Genomic DNA, 22349 nt, shown 5'->3' with positions numbered 1-22349 from the left:
AAGAGCTTCTATGTGCCTCGTCCCATTTCATCCTTTCCATGGCCTTCATAACGTCTGGACTCGGGACAAACAGAGCTGGGTTTGACTCCCCGGCTGTGTGACATTGATCCGGTTTCTTACCCTCCCCGTACCGGTTTCTCCACACAAAAAAGTTAGAATTGAGGTTTAAATGAGAGTCAGCGGCTGGCCCAGGGGTTGGTATTAACAGTTGTCAGAGTGTTTATCAAAGCGAAGAGTTAGTTAGGATTACCAGCTTAATGATGTGTTCGGGGGAGATAAACAGATGGCTGCAATGCATCAAAAACTGAGATGGATTTGATGGATGGATAGATGCACAGATGTGTGATTAAGCTAGTAGAGTAGGATGCTGATGGTTGAATCTAGGTGGTGGGTATTTATCCTATTTCTTCCACTTTTCCGTATTTGAAAATGTTCAGAATAAAATGTTGGGGGGCGATGGGTTTTGGTGTCTGACTATACGGTCCCATTTTACAGATGAGAAAACGGAGGAGCTGGAGAAGTGACTTGCCCCAGGTTCATGTGGTGACTCGTAACAGAACATTTGGGATTAGTCCCTCCCCTGGCTGGGTATCTCTGGGGCAAGTTGCTGAACCTATCTGGGTCTCACTGCCAACCCGATTCTGAACCTGGAACTTACAACTTACATCTGATTTTCAAAGGGCAGGGGTGTGTCACCCCCTAAAGAATAGCAGGTCTCTTCCCATTTGGGCCCATATAGACCCCTCCTCTGGCCTTGGACATTTGACCTCCCAGGCCTTTGCCAGCCATGGCTAGATTGGGGGCTTCTTTCACACCCATGCCCATTCCAGGCCGCCTGGCCTCAAGACCATCTCCTAAGAGGTCAGGTATGCCTGTGGAAAGGTGGGTGTTATCTCATTGCTCAGCAGATCTTTCTTGAGCCCTTATTAAGTGCCAAGCACTGTTCTGGGGTGTGTGTTGGGGGGGTTGGGGGGGTAGATACCATAATGCACCTAAGAAGCCTGGAACCTGCTACAGAGGGCAGGGGAAACTGATTTGCTTACTTGCTCATTGTCTGTGTCCCCTAATCGACTGTGAGCTGCGGAATGGGGGTGGGGGGTAGCGATGGGGCAGGAACCAGGGTGTTCTTGGTCACTGCTATATTCCTGGCACACACTAGATACCCATAAACAATACTTCCTGTATGAATGAATAAACTTGGACAGTCACCCCCCCGCAATGCCTCAGGTCTGCTACCTTTGAACCCCAGTCAGTTCCCTAGTTCCGAGTCCCCCAGGGTTGGCAGCTATAACAGACATCAGTGCCACCCAGCTCAGATCAGGTCCCACTTCCCAGTTGTGTGACCTTGGGCAAAACGCTTCCCCTCTCTGAGCCAATTTAGTTTTCTACACTGCAAGGTGGGAATAACTAAAGGTCTCTAGATGGGAGTTCCTGGAGGTCTCTTCTTGGTGAAGACTGGAAAAATGGCATCCAGGTAAATGAATACCCAAGGTGTAGCCCAGTGGCTCAATCTTAGCAAATGGAAGGGCAAGCTGCACAAAAATAATGTCCTTGTATGTTGCTGTTCCTGGAAGGGTCACATACCTCAGTGGGCCATGGATGACTACTATAACTATATGAGTTATAGACTGACCACTGTCTTATGTTTGGGGCAACACGTGTTCACTTCTGGAATTGATCAAGTTTCCTTTTTCTATAATAGTCAATAATAACAGCACTTATCTGGCACTTCCTGTCAGATGCTGCTCTCCATGAGAACATTTTCTCCTAATGACCTTATGAAATGAGGCCTATTAATTATTTCCTCTTGGAAATGGAGGCACGGAGAGGTGAAGTAATTTGTCCAAGGTCACACAGCAAAGAAAGTGGCAGGATGTGAAGCACAGGCTCACTGGTTTGAGTCAGCACGCTTAACCTCCGTGGTCTCTTAAATAACATGCGTAGTGCCACCAAGATGCCAGGATCAATTCTAAAGCTTAAAACACATAGATCTCAATCACTCATTTATTCAACACATTTATTGAGCTGCTTCGGTATACACATGGCTTTTCCAGGGCACCGGGGAAACAGGAGGTAAGAAGAGACCAGAATATAAGTCCCCTTGGCCTGTGCGCCCCGGCAGGGTAGCTCCGAGCTGTCTGGGTGCTCGATGGGCCCCGAGCAAGGCGCAGGGCACACAGCAGGCGCTCAGCAAGCGTTCCCTGAACGAACGTGCTAATCGAAGTGTCATGCCCGCAAGGCGTACACGGCCCCGCGGGGCGGAAACAGACCCAACACCACCGAGGCGTCCCGGGGCTTCTGGGAGTCCCAGCTGCGCGGCCCGAGAGGCCTCGAGGAGGCTCTAAGACAGGTCGGACCCACGTCCCAGGCGCCCTCCCCGGGGCGTAGCAGCTCAAAAGACCGATTGAGGTGAGTGAGCGAGCCGCGTTCGGAGTCCCGGCCAGTAGCCCCAAAGCACCCCCCGCCCCCGCGCCTTCCACCCTTTTGGCTCCGACTCCCGGCTCCTTCGCGATTCCACCTGCGGGGCCTCCCCTCTCCTCCAGCCGCGACTCTCGCTACCTTTTCGAACCTTCGGCGCTCCCCCTGGTCGCGTCCTCCCGCCCGGCGACCATCCCCCGCGTCGGGGCGCGCCCAGCGCGCACCGCGCCCGCTCCCCAGACGGGCTGGGCGCCCGGGATACGGGAGGGCGAATCCCTTTAGCCTTTCCGCCTAATCCAGAGCATCGCTCGATGCAGTCGGCAGACTCCACAGTAGCCTGGGAAGGCACGCCCCCGAACCCCCGGGACTAGGGCTGGGGAGGGGGCGGTGCCGGTGCGGAGGTCACCCTCCCGGGGCGTTCGTAGCCTCCCATTCATTCGCGGACCCGCAGCTCGAATCCCAGAGCCGAAGCTGGTTTGCTGAGTCGCGGGGCGGGGCCTCCCCAAGCCCGTCCCTCTGCGAGGGCGGAGGGAGGAGGAGGAGGAGGACGACGAGGGGGAGGGGGAGGAGGAGGGGGAGGAGGAAAGGGGGGGAGGAACACAAAACCTGCAAGTTTTTTTTTCTTTTGCACGTAATTAAAAAAAATATATATATATATTTTTTTGCAAACCCGAGGGGTCCCGCCCGGAGCGGGCGCCTGTCCGGGGCGCCCGGTCCGCGGCGCGGGGCGGCGGCAGGGGCCTGGCGGAGGCTGCCGGGCGGCGGCCATGCGATCAGGCAGTGCGCTGACCGGCCCGGCCGTTCGGCCCCTTCTGGGTCCTCCCTTTGCAGCCCGTGCGGGGCCGTCTCGGAGAGCCCGCGTCGACGGCTGCTCAAACATCAGGGTGAGTTTCTCACAATGTAGCAATTTCTCTTTAAATCTCTTAACTCTCTCTATCTGCGAGTCGGGGCTGTGACAGGGCGCAAAAGCGAGGGGGGAGTGGGGGTTGGCGGCGAGGGTGTGTGTGGGGGGAGCCGGAGCCGGGGCCGAACCCACTCCCCCGACACTCACGCACTTAGCCCCCCAACCGGGGCGCATCGCCCGCTGCCTCTTTTTCTGTTCGGCGCCCACCACCCCCGGCAGCCCCCCCTCACCCCCCGCGTCTCTCCATCACCGCCGCCGCGATTCTGCGGGGATCCCCCCACCCACCCACCCCGGGCTCCCCTGCCCAAACCCGGCGCCCGGTGCCTCCCCGGCCCTCCCGCCGGCTGCCGGGGATAAAATGGAGCGGCGGAAAAACGAGACCTAACGTCCCACGGGGGGAGGGGTGGGGAGACCCCCTCCCCCGGGCGGGGGCCCCCCCTCCCCTCGCCCTGCTCCCTGCCTTTTGGGGAAGAAGAGGGCAATGGGGCAGCGGATGGTGGTTTCCCGGCCGGAGCTGGCGAGCCTTCCTCTCCCCCTCTCGCCCGTCCCCTGCGCTCCCTTCTCAGATCCCTCCGGGGGTGCCGGAGAGAAACGGGGCCTCCGGCCTGCTGGGGAGGGATGGATGCGGAAGGAAGCCACTGGGTCTCCTCCTCCCCACCGCCCCGAAACAATGAAAGGAGTTGACTTGGTCCCCCACCCCCCAGCAATGAAAGGAGTTGACCCCCGCCCCCGCTAGCTGGTTGTTGCCGGAGGGGGCCGCTACGGGGGGTGGGGGGAGGAGGGAGGTGAGCCTTACCCATGTCACCTGCGAGATTTGGGGCGGCCCCCCATCTCCACCCCCTCGGCCTAGCAATGGGAGGCACCAGGCCCAGCCCGGGCACCGCGCTCGGGTGGTGAGCTTTAGCCAAAGGCAGCCGTTTCCCTGTGGTGAGCCCGGACGAGCCGGGCCTGAGGCCTCCCCGGGCCCCTGCGGAGGGCGGCCGGGCCGCGGGCACCCGGAGGGAGGGATGTAGCAGGAGGGCGGAGGGATGGAGCCATCTGGTTTTCCCATCCCTCGCTGCCCCTCGGCTGCTTCTCCGGCTCCTGTCACGGGCGGCCGCGGGGAGACCAGGGACCGCGGTCTGCCCAGGCCTTGGTCCGAGGCCAGCGGCGAGCGGGGCGAGCAGCCGCGGGCGGGCTCGGGAGGCAGCGGTGATTGGAAGGCACGGCGGCTCCTTCCTCTCCGCACGCCTTTGTTTTGCTTTGTGGTTCGGAGCAGCTGAACTTCCCGGGAGGTGGGGTCAGAGGCCGCTGTGTCAGCTGTCCCCGGAGGCCGGGGTGACAGGTCCCAGCTCTCTGGTGTACCCGGACCGGGGCTCCTGCCCGTGCTCGGCCTTCTGCCCGGACAGGCAGCCCCTTTTGTCACACAGCCCTCCGATAGTCTAGATCTGGGGATGTATTGAGGGTTTGCTTTTCCCTCACACCTCCTTTCCCAGGGCGCTTGTCAGGGAAACAGTTTTTAGAAACACCCCCAGACTTCACGGCCTGAGATTTCTGAGAAGTGCTCTGTGCTTTCACACCTCTCCCCTCGCCTGGGGTGGGGATGGGGGCCTCAGTCAACGCCGACCTGCTAGGGTGGTGGGAGAACAGGGGAGGAGGACAGCTGAGGAGCCACCCCCTTCCCATGTGCCAGCGTCCAGTGAGACTTAAGGGGTGTGCTTAGCTACACCCCCCCTCCCCCAGAGCTCCCCCACTCCTGGAAGGTGGAAATAACATCTCCTACCCAGAGAGCATTAGGGATTGGCTACTGTTAGGTGCGCTACCCACTGGCCGCCACCCGAGGAGGAAGTTGGGTCAGTTATGTGATTCCCATTTTGCAGACAAGCTAATGGAGGCTCAGAGAAGCTAAGTGACTTGCCCGGGGCCACACAGCCCCAATCTGTAACCGTCTCAAGTTTTTCCAACTCAGCTCAAAACTCTTAGGTTCTCCTGTACCCCTCTTTGGCAATTTGTCCCTTTGACTTCAGTTGAGTCTCAAATGTAGATAATACCAGGAAGGAGCCGCCGAATCCCCCCCACCCCCCAGCCCCCCGAGTGATCGTTTGGGGAAGGAGTAAGGAGCATCTGGAAGCTGGGCTGAGGGCAGGATGCTTTCACCTGTGGCTGGAGCAGAGCGTTTGCCTGCAGGAGCTGAGGATTGGAGGTGTGGAGTCAGGAGAAGGGGGGCCCCAGGCCTCGCTGGCTGGGGTTTGGGGGGCACTTGGTCGGTGGCCCCTCTGTCATCCTCTTCCTCTTCCATCTGAGCTGGGACTCAGCCCCGCTGGGCGGGAATCTGAGCTGCCAGGGACCTTCGTCGTCGCTCTGCCCTGTGACCCTCCGTGGCGCCGTGATGTAGCTGGCAGAGAACTCCCCTGTCCGTTCTCCCCTCGGCCTGGGTGGCAGACTCCCTGTCCCACTCTGTAACCTCAGGCACTAGATTCAACTCACCAGTCCTCAGTTTCCTCATCTGCAGGTGGGGATCAGTAGAGCTTCCTTAACTGACCTTGCGGTGACTGAAAGTTTTATCCAAGCGTGTTATTTTTATTTCTCCTTCAGCATACGGGGATATGGCAGGCCTGTAGGGTGGGGAGGAAAGTTGGGTGCTGGGTATTTTAGGGTGAATGGCAAAAGGCATCTACCTTGGAGGAATTCCCTGTGGTGGTGGGTGAGGGCAGGCAGTAAGTAAGGAGTTCCGCTTTGGTGACCCTGTCTCCAGCTCTCTGGGACCCCGCCCCTTCAGCACTTACTGGTGCCAAATACACATTTGGTGGCGGTGGGGGGGGGAGGAGGAGGAAGGGCTGGGGAGGGCCCAGCTTACCCAGTGAGGGGGGCAATCCGGGAGATCTTGCCATTTTACAGATGAGGAAACAGTCCAGCGGAAACCTGTTCCATGGCTGAGAGGGGACTCCAGCCCAGACTTCAGGGACGGGGGTGTGATTGGAGAGGGGCTAACACTTTGAGGGACACCCTGCAAATACCTTCCTGAGGTGACAGGCATCATAAGTAATCATAATTCCTGTGGGGTGGGGGCAGGAGGGGAGGGGCTGTAGGTCTCTCTAGGGTGAGTGCTTCCTGAAAGTTGGAACTGATTTTGGGGGGGCAGGGTGGCAGTGGAAAAGGGGGGAAGTGTGAGGCCCAAGAGTGACAGGCCTATGCCCCGCCCCCCTTTTTTGCCCGCTTCCTTCCCAGAGGCCTCAGGGGCCTTCCCCAACCTTCCCTGGGGATGTGGGGTCTTCCCCCTCTCCCCTCTGAGAGGCTGTGAAAGGGTCCAGGGGTCAGCACCAAGCCCAGGGGGCCTGGTAGGAGGGTCCTTGGGTGTGGTGTGGGTACCCCGGGGTCCTGGGGGGGTCACCTTTGAGCCCCAGGCCCAGCCACCATCAGAGTTCCTGCCCGCTCTCCCAGCTCTCCCCCGTGGCTGTCTTGATTCCTGGTCTCCAGAATGCGGAGGGCTGCTGGTGGGGGGAAGTTAATTGGAAACAGGAGAACATGGCATTCCTTTCTAGCTGGCCTGGGCCTGGAAAGCAGTGAGGGGCTGCCTTTCTCCCTCTCCCGCCCTGCAGGGGAGAGGTGGGGGGGGGAGCATGGTTCTCTCACCTCTGTCTCTTCGGGGTCTTTCCCCCACCAGGCTCCCTGACTTAGTGGAAACAGCAAGTTGCCTGTTTTACGTCCATGATGTAAAATGCTCTCCCACCAATCAGAATGACTTGCCCCCCTTTTTCACCAGGTCATATCCAAGTTTGTCCCCGCTCTCTGAGGGCAGAGGGCCTGTCTCAGTTGGCTCCCCAGTGTAGGCTGTGTCACACTAGAGACACATGGGAAATGTTTGGTTGACTGGTCCCCAAGGATTCCCTCCTCCTTCCTTCCCTAGACTTCTCCCCTGCCTGGGGTACCACCAATAGAGTTTTATCCCCATTGACTGAAGCCTTTGTGTCTCAGTGGCATGCAAGATCCCCCAACGGGAAAAGAGAAGGTTTTCTAAGACATTTCTCGTTTGGCGACAGTTCTGTGTCCTGAGTTTGCAGGTATTCATGGTGGCGGGGGATCTGTTGGCAGGAGAAGCTGGAGAGAGGGCCTGTCTGTCTGTAATTGTTCCCGATGAAACTTCCTGAGGGCCTACTGTGTGCCACGGACCTGGGGCCCAGTTATGATACTGGGACCCGATCTGGGAGAAGGCTCGAGAGAAGTGTTGTCTTCAAGGCTGCTGGGGGACTTTGATGCCTTCTGTCTGGGTGGTTTGCAAAGGCTCCAAGGGGGAAGCAGCTTCTTTCTCTCTTTCTCTTTTTTTCTAAGTGATACATCCACATGGGACAAATTCAAAACCTCAAACATAGTAAGTCTCCCCCTTTACCCTCCGGGGCATCCCTGGTCCCCCAACTCGCCTCCCCAGAGCACCGCCTCAATCCTGATGTTCTGTGCGCACACATTTATATACCTGTGTATGTCTTAAAAAATATTTATTTTGCACAGATGGTAGCCCCCTCTTCCCGTCGTTGTGCACGTTGCTTTTTTCACTTCATCTCCCTGGGAGATGTGCACAATACATGGAGGCGTTTCTTTGGCTTTTTCTCAGCTGCATTGTATTCCTCAGTGTGGGCAAATCCTCCTTGACTCAACATGGATATGGAGGTGTTTCCTAAAGTTTCAGCGTGCAGAGCCAGAGGGCGTGCATCCATTTGTCTTACTGGGAAGTGGGTATGCCAGCGGGGTGAACTCCTGGAGGCGGGATTGCTGGGTCAAGAGCCTGCGGTTTGTCATTCGGTCACTCTTGGGAGGCACCTGTGGAGCTGTATCTTGAAGGAAATCGTTTCCCCTCCTGTTCAAGTCATCCCACCCATCCATCCATTGTCTTTGCCTCTTGTGACCTCCTTGCCCCTTCCTTCCTGCCTGTGGCCTGCACCCTGTGCTTGCCACTTGGTGTAGAGGTCAAGGGTGGGGGCGCTGTTGATTCGAATCCCGGCTCTGCCGCTTGCTGGCTGAATGGATGCAGGCAGGGGGCTTGCTGGCTCTGGGCCTCACTTGTCCCCTCTGTTAAATGGGTTCACCTCAGTACCTACTTTTGGAAAGGTTGTCGTGAGGATTAAATAATACCCATCAAGGTGCATGGGTAGCCTAGCTGAGTCATTCGGTGGAGGTGTCATCTGTCATTCTATGGCAGTTCTGTCTCCTGGGGTGAGGAGCCCCTTAGTTCTGGGCTGTGAGCCCCCTTACTGGCAGGCAGGGGAGGGAATGCTGGCTTTTGCACTTACCTGCAGCGTGACCTTGGGCAAGCGATCCTTTTCTGGGTCTCGATTTCCTTGTCTGTAAAATGGGCCCATGATGGCTCCCTGGCAGGTGTGCTGTGAGGGCTGAAGGAGGCACTGCCCTCCCCAGCCGGGCGTGCAGTAGCTGTTCAGGAAGGAGCATCTGATGTTGCTGTTATTTTCACTATGGTTACTGTTCTCCTGTGGGCCCCACGCTGACTTCGCCACTCTGAAAGCTCTCCATTGTCTTCCTGAAAGGCACATAGGGAACATTGTTGGCATTCTAAACCGCACAGCAGCGGAGGGCACAGGGCAGGCTGCTGCGGTGGCATGGCCCTGGGGACAGACAGGGCTGTCCTGCTCTGGGTCTCGCTTTCCTCATCTGGAAGAACGGCTGTGATGGGAGACCTACCTGTGTGCTCACGGATGTTCAGTGCTTAACACAGTGCCTGACATATCACAAGTGCTCAGAAAATGTCAGTGGCTGTGATGGTGGTGGTGGTGGTGGTGGTGGTGGTGGTTTTGATGGTGTTGGTGGTGATGATGATCATGATGGTGGTGATGATGATGATGATGATGATGGAGAGAAATCTCCTGTGGAATTAGATACCTGCGTCCTTGCCTCCTTCCCCTAAAACCCCGGGCAGTCAATGTTGGCATTTTAATCAGAGGGAAGGTTCCAAGGCAATCAAATACCCTTTGGACCTCAGTTTCCTCATCTGTAACAGAACTCATGGGGTCTTTGTGAAGCTTAAATGAGTGAAGATGTAGAAAGCTTTTAAGACAGGCCCCGGCTTGCAGGAGTGCGGTGAAAATTCACTTTGCTTGTTATTATTTAAATTTTTTATCATGGAAATTTTAAAGTACCTACCAAGAGTTGAGAGAATAAAATAATCAACCCCTGTGTACCCATCGCCAGCTTCACCAATTTTCCGCTGATCCCTCCTCCCGCCCCACCCCCCACCCCCCGCGCCACCCTGCACTTTCTTTTCCCTTTTCTGCTGGAGTACATTTAAGCAAATTCCAGATAGCATATCAGTTCAATTGTATCATTATCGTTACTAATGGTGTTATTATTTTTGGTATCCAGAATCTGTTTCATCACCTCCGGGTTCTATCCTGTTCTGTGCTGGAAGAGACATTAGACCCATTTCATAGATTGCGGAAATCGAGGCTGCAGGCAGTAAACTTTGGTCAGGTTGTCCTTGATCTGTGTTCCCATCCTGTCTTGGCCAGCCCAGGCTTTGCACCTTGGTGGCTGTTTCTGATCACACGGGCTTGGGGATTTATGCCTGGATGTGGGTTCTGATATTCTGTGCAGAAATCACAGTCAGAGAAGGTGGGCCAGTGGCAGGGGGATGGACAGATGACCCCGGCAGTGAGGGGTTACTGGGTCAGCCGCCCGGGTTCGAGTCCTCTTTCTGCCGCTTCTAACCTTGTGACTTGGGGGCAAGTTACTTCCTTTCTCTAATTCCAGATTAGAGAACCAGAAGTACAGGAATAATAAATCGATGCTTCTTTCAAGAGCTTTTGCATCAGTTAAATCAGGTCCTGAGTGGAAAAGTGTTTTGCAAGTGCCTGGCTCAGAGTAAGCGCTCTGCAGAAGGTAGCAGTCACCATTGTCACTGTAGTTAGTTATCACTTCCGTGGAGGCTGTAACCAAACGCTCCTTCCAGGGGTAAGAGGGTCAGAGGAAGGGTTATATCCCTGGAGCCCCTGACCAGGCCTGGCTGCCTTAATCCCCCACTTTTGCTCACTCCATCCTCTATAATTCTCCTTCAAAGTGTTTCTTGTCCTTCGAGGGGCTGGAGGGGGCTGTTGGCTTCTAGGTAACCACCCCCCCCCAGCCTCCTGTGTCCCCTATGTCCCATCCTGGCAGCCTTGGGTGCAGAGTGAGGGAGGACCATCTCTATGGCTGTGGGACCCTCGTTAATGACCCCTGGGGCCCTGGAGGGAGCCCCGGTGGCCTCCGCAGCTTGGAGGTGAAGGGCGGTCCATTCGTCCAGGACACCTGCAGATCGAAGGTGCCTGGAGCCCCCTTTCCAGAGGATGGATGCCGCCCTGCCTCTCGTCCACTATGTGGTACTGGGCAGGCTGTTGCTCGCAGATGCTCACGGGATGATTGTGGCAGTTGGCTAGATTGTAACCTCCCTCCTGTCCTTCAAGGCACCTCACCCATCTTCGAACACCAAGCCCTCCAGGCTAGGTGACGGGGGCCCCCGGAAGAGTTCTCAGCTCTTTACCCTCTCAGGCCAGGCTCCCCTCGGCCTAGCAGGCTCTGGCCACGGTGGCCTCACTTCTCTCCCCAGAACATGCCCAGTGCCCTCCCGCTTTCGTGGACATACATCCCCCGTGTTTTTTTTTTTCTTTTTTTGGCGGTACATTGGCCTCTCACTGCTGCGGCCTCTCCCGTTGCGGAGCACAGGCTCCGGACGCGCAGGCTCAGCGGCCATGGCTCACAGGCCCAGCCGCTCCGTGGCACATGGGATCCTCCCGGACCGAGGCACGAACCCGCATCCCCTGCATCGGCAGGCAGACTCTCAACCACTGCGCCACCAGGGAAGCCCCCATGCATCCCCTTTCACAGAAAGTTTTGTGTGTGTGTGTGTGTATGTGTGTATGTATTTCTCCCCCATCCTCTCATTGAGTGTAATTGGCATACAATGAACTACACAGATTAAGGGTGCTTCTCCATGAGTCTTGCCAAACCATAGCAGCGTGTGTAATCCACACCCCTTCGAGATCCAGAGCGTTCGCATCGCAGCCAAAAAGTTCCTTTGTGCCCCTTCACCGTCAACACCCCCTCCCAGAGCAGCGGGTCACTGGCCCGCTGCTCGTTTATCCTGTTGTGGATCTGCCTTGCCTCTTCTTGAATCTCGCAGACGTGTGTGGTCCTTTGGGTTGAGCACCTCAGCTCAGCATCACTGTTTTGAGATTTAGCCTTTTTATCACTGAGCAGGAGTCCTTGGGAAGGCTTTACCTCCTTTCTCTCGGGAGAGAGAAATCTGCCCCCCCGCCCCCCCTTGAAGTCTCATCATCCCATTTGTCCCTCCCCTGGGTGCCCTTCCCAGCCTCAGCCTCCGGCCTAGGGCCGCTCTCCCATTTCACTGCTCCACCCCTCGTAGCCCCATTGGGATGTAGGTGTCCCGTGAGCTTTTCTTCAGGCCTGGCTTTCTCACTAGATTCTATAAACTACAGAAGGAGGGAAATGATGTGCCCCGTGTTCTCAGCTCCTGGTGTGCAGTAGGAATCCTGTAATGTTTGTTGCCTGACTCACTGACTGACTGAAGGATGGACATGTCACAGGCATGGAGAAAGGGAGCAGAGAGCCTGTGCTTGCAGTCGCTATTCTGTTTCTTAAAAAGTGTGACCCACCTGCTTCCAAAGCACCAAAAATGCCAATCTCGGGGTGCCACGCATCTCCTGGGAGTCCTGGTGGGTAGGGCCCGAGAGGCCCCCAGCCAGGCTCAGCTGCCTTCATTGCCCGCCCCCCCGGGCCCATCCCCCCACCACTTTTATCAAGCCCGACCCCTGAGTGGTTCCTTGGCTCAGGAAGCCCAGCCCTCAAAGCTGCAGGGCTCTGCCTGCAGTGGCAAAGCTCCACCGGCAGGCCCCTCACCCAGGACAGGCAGCCATGGGTCTCCCAACTGCACTTGACACTTGGTCCATGGACATTGCCCATCCTGCCCTAGCCACCTCCCCACTGCCCAGTACTCGCTCCCTAAGTGTCTTCAGAGACGGAGTGAATCAGGGCCCATGGGACAGGTCAGGACTGCCCACTGCTCAGCAGGGAGACTGAGGCTGGAGGGGGGCGCTCAGGTGCTGCCCTCCTCAGTTCAGCCAGGACTGGAAGCCACACATGCTGTGTTCACACAAGCCATTTGCTGTAAGTTATGCCTCCTCTTACAGAGATGCTAAAATGGGCAAAGACTCAGGTCTCGAAGTTGATAAAAATGTCCGGGAAACTTCTGCTCCGTCTTTGCCTCTGGTTTCTGTGGCCCTTCCGGGCTGCCTGTGCTTTGCCACCTAAAGTCTCAAAGCTGTTCCGTGAGGAGCTGTTTTCCTTTGTCAGATTTCTGTCTCCTTAGCTGGACCAGCAGAATTCCCTGACATCTGCCCAGCCCTTGCCCGTCCCCGAGCCTGTCCCCCTTCCACAGTCCTATTTTTTCTTTGCGACCTTTAAGGGGCAGGGAGTCGTGTGTGCATTGGTCACAGGGGACACTGAGCCAACTTCTGGGCCTGAAGAGCCCCCGGCCAGACTCTGTAGCAGAATAGGGAGATTTATTTAAGGGAGTTCCTAACAGAAGTCTGCTTTAAGCAAATGAACAGTAAAATATATATACCCACACACATACATTAATATATGTTACATATTATTATACTTTATGTAATAATTTAGTGGTAAATTTAAACTTAGCAGTATAATAGGCATGTAGTAAATGTATATATTATATACACATATATGCAAGTGCATATGTGTCTATATCTATATCTATATCTATATCTATATATCTGTATAAGATTCCCTTGTATTCTCATTTCCTTCCCTGGCCCAGTGCCCTGGCAAATTGTTCTGTGCCCTGGCAAATTGTTTGCTTTGTGTGGTGGATTTTTGCTTTCTACAGAGGATCCTGCTGTATTTTTCTTTCTGAGTCTTTTTCGCCCAACACCCACTCTCAGGCCTCCTGTGTTGCTACTTGTGCATCTTGTCTGTTGCTTCTCCTGGCTGTGGGACTCCGTGCGGTGCAGTTTTCATGGTTTGCTTAGAATTTTCCCAAGGGCCAGACCCCTGGGTTGCCTTCCTTTCCCAGTTACAGTGAGAGGTGAAGTGCCTTGTCCAAGGTTACACAGCTAGCTGCTGGCAGAGCAGGGATGTGCATCCAGGCGCATTGTACTGGTTAATTCAGATCCACATAGCAGGCCTCCCTTGTGCCGGGCCTCAGAGCTCTGCACTCGGGACAGGGGAGGGGGGTAAACCCAAAACACACCCATCCTCCCTGCAAGGTGAGCTCAGTGTCTCAGGAGTGTCAGCTGGGCTGGTGAAGGCCAGGAGGAGGCATTGCTTGTGGGGTATGTTGGTGCATCAGGGCAGGCTTCCTGGAGGAGAGGGCTTCTGGGGGCAGGCTTTGGGCTCCATGCCATTTCTAGCAGAGAGAAACCTGGGATGCTTTGCACAAAGGCCAGTTGAAGCTTCACGGGGAAAGAGGACCCAGGACACTGGGGCTGAGATCTGGGGTGCTTTGGTTTTGTTGATGGGAGGTAAGGGAAGGAGGGAGTCCAGGATGATCCAAAGTCACTGGCCTGAGCAACTGAGTGGATGCAGGTGCCCTTTCTTGAGATGCTGTAGTGGTGTCTATAGTTTTGGGAACACAAACCCCAGAGAGTAAAGCTCCAGCACCCTCTCGGCTGGTGGTTAGGTGCAGACGGAATGAATGAATGAACTGGAGGCATCATGAGTGAGAGACGGTGACATGGAGTGATCACTGAAGTCCCAGGGATGGGGATGATTCCCCAGGGGGAGGGCAGGAGAGGGTGGAGAGTCAACTTAGGCGGGCCACCCACGTGTAGGGAGGGGTGGGAGCTTCTTTGGCCAAAACAGAGAAAGGGAGGAGGAGCAGGATAAGGCAGGATCAGCTTCTCAGGAACAAAGGGGGAGAGTTTTTGGAAAGGTTTAACTTCCATGGACCTGAGGACAGGCTTCCTGGGTTGGATGAGGCTGTTGTGGAAGCAAAGGTTTCCTGGGTTTGATGGGTATGTAGGGGCGGAAGCCAGACTGGAATATGGTGAGGAGTCATGAGAGAAGGATGGCTTCGTGGATGGATGGATGGATGGATGGATGGACGGATGGACAGACGGAAGGCAGGCAGATGGAGCTCTTGGCAGCCAGAGATTGGAAAAAAAAATCCTGCTACCCTTTATGGCTCCCTAGTGCCCTCAGGTGAAAGTCTAATCTCACCTCCCCCCACAGAGCCCCATTAGTCTGGCCTGGGCTTATCTCCCTGACCTAATCTCCTGCCCTTTCACCTTGCATTCTTCCCACACCCAGCTTGTTCCTGCCTCCCCACCTTTGCCCTTGCCTCTACTTGCCATGATCTTCTCCCACTCCTTCCTGTCTCTGGGCTCCTCATCCTGTCCTGCAGGCCTCTGCTTAAATACCGCCTCCTCTGGGAAGCCTTCCTTGACGACCCTGTCCAACTTTCTCCATGTCACGCGGTTTGCTTCTGTGTGAGGATTCATCCCCCGGACCTGACTGGGAATGCGTCCAGACTCAGTATTCACTGCATGAGTGAGGGACCAGGCTTAGAGAGTTTTAGGATCTGAGGAGGCTTAGAGAAAAGGAAAGGAGCAAAGGAAGATTCTAGAAGAGGGAGGAGTGGGGGTGGTGGGTTGGGCTCAAGAGTGAAGCTTCCTTACAGGTCAGGAGGTGAGGAAGAGAGGGGTGTGAAGGCAGAAGAAAGATGTTTGTGCAGTTGGGAAGGAGTTCAGGAGGCCAGTGCAAAGCTGCTTGGAGACAGGAGGGGGTGGCAGGAGGTGGGGGGCGGGAGCGGGGGAGGCTGGTGGTATTGCCAGCTGTTGGGAGGGCGAGAGCTTTGGCCGTCCTGCCCCAGCTGGGAGAGGCAGCCGCCTTTTATCTTTTCCAGGACAAGGTCTTAAGAGCACGAGGTGGTCCTTAGTGTGGGGGAAGGAGGGCTGAGGTCCTTTGGGGAACCTGCTCGGCGGCCTCCGACCTTTCCCCCAGAGAAACGCATGCTTGACTCTACATCGCAACCTTTGGCGGAGGGTTTCAGGGGTGTTGTGGATCCAGTTAGGAGCTTTCCACAGCTCATGACCGTAGCAACAATAATAATAACAGCCCACACGGCCATGGGCACCAGTCTAGGGCCCTCACAAGTCCTGACTCCGTTACTCACGTTAGGACCTTAGGAGGTAGGTGCAGTGAGCATCCCCATTTTACAGATGAGGAAACTGAGGCACTGGGCGGTTAAGTGACTTGCCCAGAGTCACACATCTGCTAAAGGGTATACTGGGGATCCCCCACCCCACCCTGGGGGTCGCAGTCTGGCCCCAAAGCCCAGGCTTTTAGCCATAAAGCCTCACTGTTTGCTTGTTACAGGGACCAGGACTGAAAGCCCACAGTCAGGAAGTTGCCTTTGCCCCGCCCGCCTCCACTCCGCTTTTTGCCCTGGGATGCAGCTTGGGTCTCAGCTTAGCCAGTGGAGGCCCCGGCTCAGCAGGGTGCCGTCCCACCCTCCTCTTTCCCTTTTTACCCTCCGTGGTGTCTTCATTAACATAACTGTGGCGCCCCCAGCTTCCTCGGATGTGTTTGTGAGTTTGTGAGGGAACCCCGGTGGGTGACTGACAGGGAGACCTGCAAGGAAGGGGTCAGGACCCCGGAGGCAGATCTGGCCTGGAGGCAGCTGCGGGACTTGGAGCAGGGGCCCACCACCTCTCGCAGCCTCAGTTTCCCCATCAGCGAGGGGGGGCGCCTGATGCCTTCCTCTCGGAGGTTTCATAGATGACATCACATGTCAACAGATGTGCTGCAAATTTATGGCAGTAAGCAGCTTCCGAGGTGTGTCAACATTCAGAATATTTCAGACCACAGCGCAGGCTGCAGTGAGGTGGAACAGCCCTCAGCCAGGCAGGGCAGCTCTCCTTCCCCAAATAGGCTAAAGATTTCTGCAGCAAATACTATTCCTGCTGCTAATATATCTGTGGCTGTTCTACACTAAGAAGGATACATAAAGATAGTCATTGCAGGTTAGCTTTTGCCCCACAGTGAGTAAAGGGGAAAACAAAGGGATGGTTTTTAGAGATTTTTGGAGGTTGGAATTGCAGGTATGGGGTAGTAGATCGAGATGATCTGGGACATGGTGGGATGTCTGTGGCGTTTCATTGAGATAAGGTACCACCTGTCACTTAATAAGCCCGTTGTAAGTGCTGGCTGCTATTATTATCACTGACCAGCCTTTAGTCTGTACCTACTAAGTCTGTGCAGACAGATTGGGCTGTGTTGCAGATCAACAGTTTCTCAAACTTGAACGTGCACACGAATCCCTTGGGGAGCCTGTTCAAATGCGGGGTCTGATTCAGCGGGTCTGTGGCAGGCGTGAGACTCTGCATTTCTAGCAGGCTCCCAGGGGACACTGAGGCCGCTCCTTTGAGTAGCAAGGGGTAGAGTGGTTTCCGGACGATTTCCGAGTTGCTTCAAGGGCCCTGCACTGGATGCGGAGGCTAAGATCAGATTCCTTAACTCTTTGGGGTTTGCCAGTTTGAGGGCAGATCTGTATGAATTAATTCAACACGGAAAAAAGTCATATATAACACTATGAAAGTCTTTTCACTGTCCCCTGTCCTGCCCTCTCTAGAGGAGCCCTACGTGAGGAGTTTGGGTGCATTCTTTCTACCCCTCTATTCTGTGCATACATTTTTTTCCTCTTGCTCACACGTACCATATGAATTATTCTACAGCTTGCTTTTTAACTTGAACAAGTGTCTTAGAATTATTTCCATGGCAGCAATCTAGAGCTCCACTCTTTTTTTTTAATTGAAGTATAGTTGATTTACAATGTTGTGTTAATTTCTGCTGTACAGCAAAGTGATTCAGTTATACATATATATTTACATTCTTTTTCATAGTCTTTTCCATTGTGGTTTATTACAGAATATTGAATACAGTTCCTTGTGCTATACAGTAGGACCTTGTGTTTTTTTAAATATTTAATTAATTAATTAATTAATTAATTAATTTTTGGCTTTGTCGGGTCTTAGTTGTGGCACATGAGCTCTTCACTGTGGTGCATGGGCCTCTCTCTCCAGTTGTGGCACGCGGGCTCCAGAGCACGTGGGCTCAGTAGTTGCCGCGCACACGGGCTTAGGTGTGGTGTGCGGGCTTAGTTGCCCCAAGGCATGTGGGATCCTAGCTCCCTGACCAGGGATCGAACCCACGTCCTCTGCACTGGACAGCAGATTCTTAACCACTGGACCACTAGGTTAAGTCCCCAAGAGCTTGTTTTTGTTGTTGTTGTTGTTGTTTGTTTGTTCATTTGTTTTTTAAGTTTTTTTGTGTGTGTGGCTGCACTGTGCCGCACGTGGGATCTTAGTTCCCCAACCTGGGATCAAACCCACATCCCCTGCATTGGAAGCACAGAGTCTTAACCACTGGACCTCTGGGGAAGTCCCAGGACCTTGTTGTTTATCCATTCTGTATATAATAGTTTGCATCTGCTAATCCCAAACTCCCAATTCGTCCGTCCCCCACCCCTCCCCCCAGAACCCGTTCTTTTAGCAAACTAAAGGAGGAGTAGTAGTCCATAATTTATTTAACCTCTGCTCTATGGATTTTTTTTTTTTGGTTCCAACTTTTACTGTGAGCCTATATATGTCTTTATATTTAAAGTGTGCTTACATTTAAAGTGTGTCTCTTGCAGACAGCAAATAGTCTATGTCCTTTTGATGATTGGAATGTCGAGACCAGTGCTGTCCAGTAAGAAAATCCTAGCCACTTATACGTTACTTAAAATTTTCTAGTAGCCACAGGAGAAAGAAATAGGGAAAATTAATGTGAATATATTTTATGCAACCTGTTATATACAGAATACTATTATTTCAACACGTAATCAGTCTAGAAGTCACTAATGAGATATTTTACAGTCTTTTTTATTGTGGTAAAATGCACGTGACCTAAAATTTCCCATTTTCACCATTCTTAAGTGCACAATTCAGTGGCATTATGTATATTTGCAATGTTGTGTAACCGTCACCACTCTCCATTTCCAGAACTTGTTCATCCTTCCATACAGAAACTCTGTGCCCCTTAAACAATAATTCCCCATCCCCCTCTCCCACCACCTACTGGTAACCTCCATTCTACTTTCTTTCTCTATGAATTTGACCACTTCTTCCTCATATAAGTGGAATCATACAGTATTTATCCTTCTGTGTCTGGCTTATTTCACTTACCGTAATGTCTTCAAGGATAGTCATCACATTCGTAGCATCTATCAGAATTTCCTTCCTTTTTAAGGCTGAATACTATTCCATTGTCTGAATAGACCACACTGTGTTTATCCATCCAATAATAGACAGACACTTGTGTTATTTCCACCTTTTGGATATTGTGAGTAGCGCTGCTATAAACATTGGCGTACAAGAATCTGAGTCTGCCTTCAGTGCTTTTGGATATACACCTAGGAATGGAGTCGCTTGGTCATCTGGTAATTCTCTTTTTACCTTTTTGAGGAATCACTGTTGTCCACGGTGGCTGCACCATTTCACATTGCCACGAGTAATGCACAAGGGTTCCGATTTCTCCACATCGTCGCCAACACGTGTTGTACAGTGTTTTCCGCCTTCCACCCCGCACTGAGTTTTTGAAATCCAGTGTGTATTTTCCACTCAGAACATCTTATTGGACTAGCTCCGTTCCCAGGGCTGGGCAGTCACACGAGGCCTCTCTGAGTGGACGGTGCAGGGTTAGACCGTTCGTATTTGCCCTCATTACTGATGTGGCTGCATTGAAATCTTCTGTCTTACTGTTCATTTTTGGTTTATCTCTGGTGTTCTTTGTTCCTTATTCTCTCGTTTCCTGCCTCCTTTAGATTAATTGAGTAATTTGGCCTTCCATCTTATCTCCATTAGGAGCTGATTCATGCTACCTCTTTATTACTCTAGAGTTTCCATTCTGCGTCTTTGACCAGGACCTGGGCTCTGCTCCTGAGTGAGATGGGAGCCATGGCAGGCTTTTGAGCAGGGGAGTGACCCGACCTGGCATTTTTGTATCCACATCTGCAGTTGCTTGTGCAGGAGCGTTTCTACTGGCCAGATTCCTGGAAGAGGACTTGCTAAGGCAAAGGGAAGCGTGTGCTGAGGTTTGAGGAGGCCCTGGCAAATGGCATTCCAGAAAGGCCTCACTGTTCTCATCCCTTGCAAAGAGCAGCCAGAATTTACCGAGTGACTGCTTGGTGCCAGGCCCTAGAGATGCTGGCGAGAATCAGCCCAAGTCCTGCTACTTAAATAACTCTTGGTCCTGGAAACGCAGGGCAGTCTCTGGAGTGGCCTCTGAGCTCAAAGGAAGGTGAAGCTTTCGGAGGAACCAAAAAAGGAGAGGCCAGAGGCTATTCTAGGTGGCAGAAGGAGGCCTGGCACAGCCCTGGTGTGAGCTCTGGCTGGACCAAGAAGTGGAGTGTATTGGCCTGGAGACTGCTTGTGTGGGCCCCCCATCCATGTGGGACGTATCGAGGTACAGCTAAGGAGTAAAATAATAGCACCTCCCCCTTGGGGCTTGTCTGGGAGGGTTCAGCAGGAAGCAGACAGCACACGGTTGTTGTTTGGCTAACTTATCCCCCCTGGGAGGGGATCAGTATCAGGGACGGGGCGGCCTGACCTAGGGACAGGCATGATCCATGCTTTGGACATGTTTAGGCCCTGTGGCAGATAGACTTGGACTTGGAGCCCCAGCTGTCTCCTTCTTCAGGCCAGCTGCGCCAGGCCTCTGTTAAAAGAGGATACATAACAGTAGAAGCTGCTTCTCAGGAGAGTGATGAGGGCCAGGCAATGAGACGGTCACCACATGGAGCGCAGGGGCCTCCTGGACCAGAGTAGGGTTCCATGAAGGTTAGCCACTATTATTATTATTGCTGCTGCTGCTGTTGTCATTGTTGTTGATTTAAGGCTTATAGGCACCAGCCAGATCCTTCCAGACCTCCCCCCCAAGGACTGAGACCCCTGGAGAAGTGAGGTCAGTTGCTCAGGGTCAGGAAATCTCAGAGCAGGGATTTGAAGCCAGGTGTGTCTGACCTGAGCTCAGGGGCTCCCTGCTTCCAGGCCTTGGGGGAGCCTTGGGCTTAGCACAAAGACTCTTCCCTTCTTAGATCAACCAGGGAGCAAGGCGTGCTATCACAGTGACACCACCTCCATCAGTGATGATATCGGCAGCTCGCCCGCTGTGACTCAACAGGCAGCAGGACCTGACCCAAAGCCAAGCTATTCGTAGTCTGTCTTTGCTCTCCATGTGAATATTCATACATTTGGCTGCAGAAATATTAATGTTTGATTACTGGGTGGCGTCTCAGAGCTGGTTGTGGGTGTTCCGCCATAGACAGGTGCGCATCCCAGCACCTGGCAAAGTCTGGAAAAGAATCTGCTTTTCGGAAAGCATCTCCCCTCAAAGGTTTCGGATAAAGGCTCTTGGACCCCTTAGAATATATATTCTGTCTCGCGCTTGCCCACCCCCCAGGGTGCGTGTTGCCTGTACTGTTTGGCGACGTTGGATGGTGTTTACTATTCAGATTCCGCGCTCCTTGCTAGACGATGCAGAACGAGCAGCCGCATCGGGCCTTCATGGGCTCCAAAGGCGAGGAAGCTGGGTGGGTGGTAGGAGTGGGCAGGGAGGCTTCTGGAAGCCTGTTCCCTGAAAGCTGGGAGCCTGGAGGCTGTGTTGCGCTGTGACTGGTGATGAGGGAGGAAGGGGGAACGTGATGATGGGCCAGACTGGGGCCTGCCCTGTGACAGGATGCTCCTGCGCAGCTGGACACTGTGTCAAGGGAACCAAGAGAGAAGCCAGGCCCTGGAAATGGGCAGGAGAGGAATTAAGGGCAGATTTTATTCACTTTTGTCTCCAGCCCGTCCCGCTCTGCCGAGCCCTCCACTGGGTTGTCTCAGAGGCACCTCAAACTTAACACATCGGACCCCTCACCCCCACCCCCCAAGCAAACAAACAAAAGTAAAGCCTGCCCCCTCCAGTTTGTCACCATCTCGGTTCATCCTCCCAGTGGCCTGGGTCAGGTACTTTGGCATCATCCTTGACTCTTTTTTTTCCTCTCTCTTTTTAAATTTTATTTATTTATTTATTTATGGGTGCTGCTCAGCTTGCGGGATCTTAGTTCCCCAACCTGGGATCAGACCCAGGCTGTAGCAGTGAAGACGCCAAGTCCTAAGCACTGGACCGCCAGGGAACTCCCGATTTTAATTTTTCTTATTGTGATAAACAACGCATGACATAAAACTTACCATCTTAAGCCCTTTTTAGTCACATTGCTGTGTGGATGCCCCTTATCCTTCTGTCTTCTGCACCCCGTCAGTCCAGCAGTGTAGCCTGTGAGCTCTGCTTGTGGAAGATCTCCACCGTCTGGCCTGTCTCCCCACCCCGGCTGCGCCCACCCCGGTCCAGCCACCATCACCTCCTGCCTGGACCATCTCAGTCTCCTCCTCCTGGGGCTCCCTCCATCCCCTGCCCCCCACCGGCTATTTCCCTCACTCAGCCAACCAGACCCTGTTGTAACCTGAGTCAGCTCAGGGCCCTTCTCTGCTCAGAGCCCCCCCGTGCTCGCCCAAGAACTCCGCTCACCGATGCACTAACCACTGGGTGAGTGTAAGTGTTAAAAAAAAACAAACAAACACACTGGATTTCAAAGACTTCGAAGGAAGGGGGAAAAAGTCAGTTCCCCATTAATACTATTTTTATGTTGATGACACGTTGAAATGATCGTGTTTGTATATATCATATTACATAAAATGTATTCTTGAAATTAACATACGTTAAATTCACCTCTTCTTTCCACTAGAAAATTTAGAATGACATATGTGGCTTGCATTGCCTTTCTGGGGGGCAGCACTGGTTTAGAAGGCACCTCCCCTATTGGGTTGTCGGAGGGGTGAATGAATGAACATACGTAAAGCTTTGAGGACAGTGCCTGATACGTCTAATGCAACATGTTACTGTTGCTTTTTTTTTTAAATAGATATTTAACTGCTAGGATATTTTATTA

The 22349-nt window shown here is 53.6% G+C and overlaps 1 protein-coding gene across 1 annotated transcript in view; it reads left to right on the top strand.

Moving 5' to 3' along the window:
* Positions 1–817: 817 nt before the first annotated feature.
* The window catches only part of LOC308605735 (uncharacterized protein), a gene marked incomplete at its 5' end in the record, with an annotated part of 67358 nt that continues 45826 nt past the window's right edge, over positions 818–22349 (top strand). Inside the window, 3 exons of the mRNA XM_081216016.1 lie at positions 818–882; positions 2269–2409; positions 3094–3302. Coding sequence (XP_081072142.1) covers positions 818–882; positions 2269–2409; positions 3094–3302 — 415 coding nt within the window. The remainder of the gene's footprint in view (positions 883–2268; positions 2410–3093; positions 3303–22349) is intronic.

The sequence above is a fragment of the Mesoplodon bidens genome (assembly GCF_964165515.1).
Source record: "Mesoplodon bidens genome assembly, chromosome: 18".
Classification (NCBI taxonomy): Eukaryota; Metazoa; Chordata; class Mammalia; order Artiodactyla; family Ziphiidae; genus Mesoplodon; species Mesoplodon bidens.
This window is presented reverse-complemented; position numbering and strand designations above follow the sequence as displayed.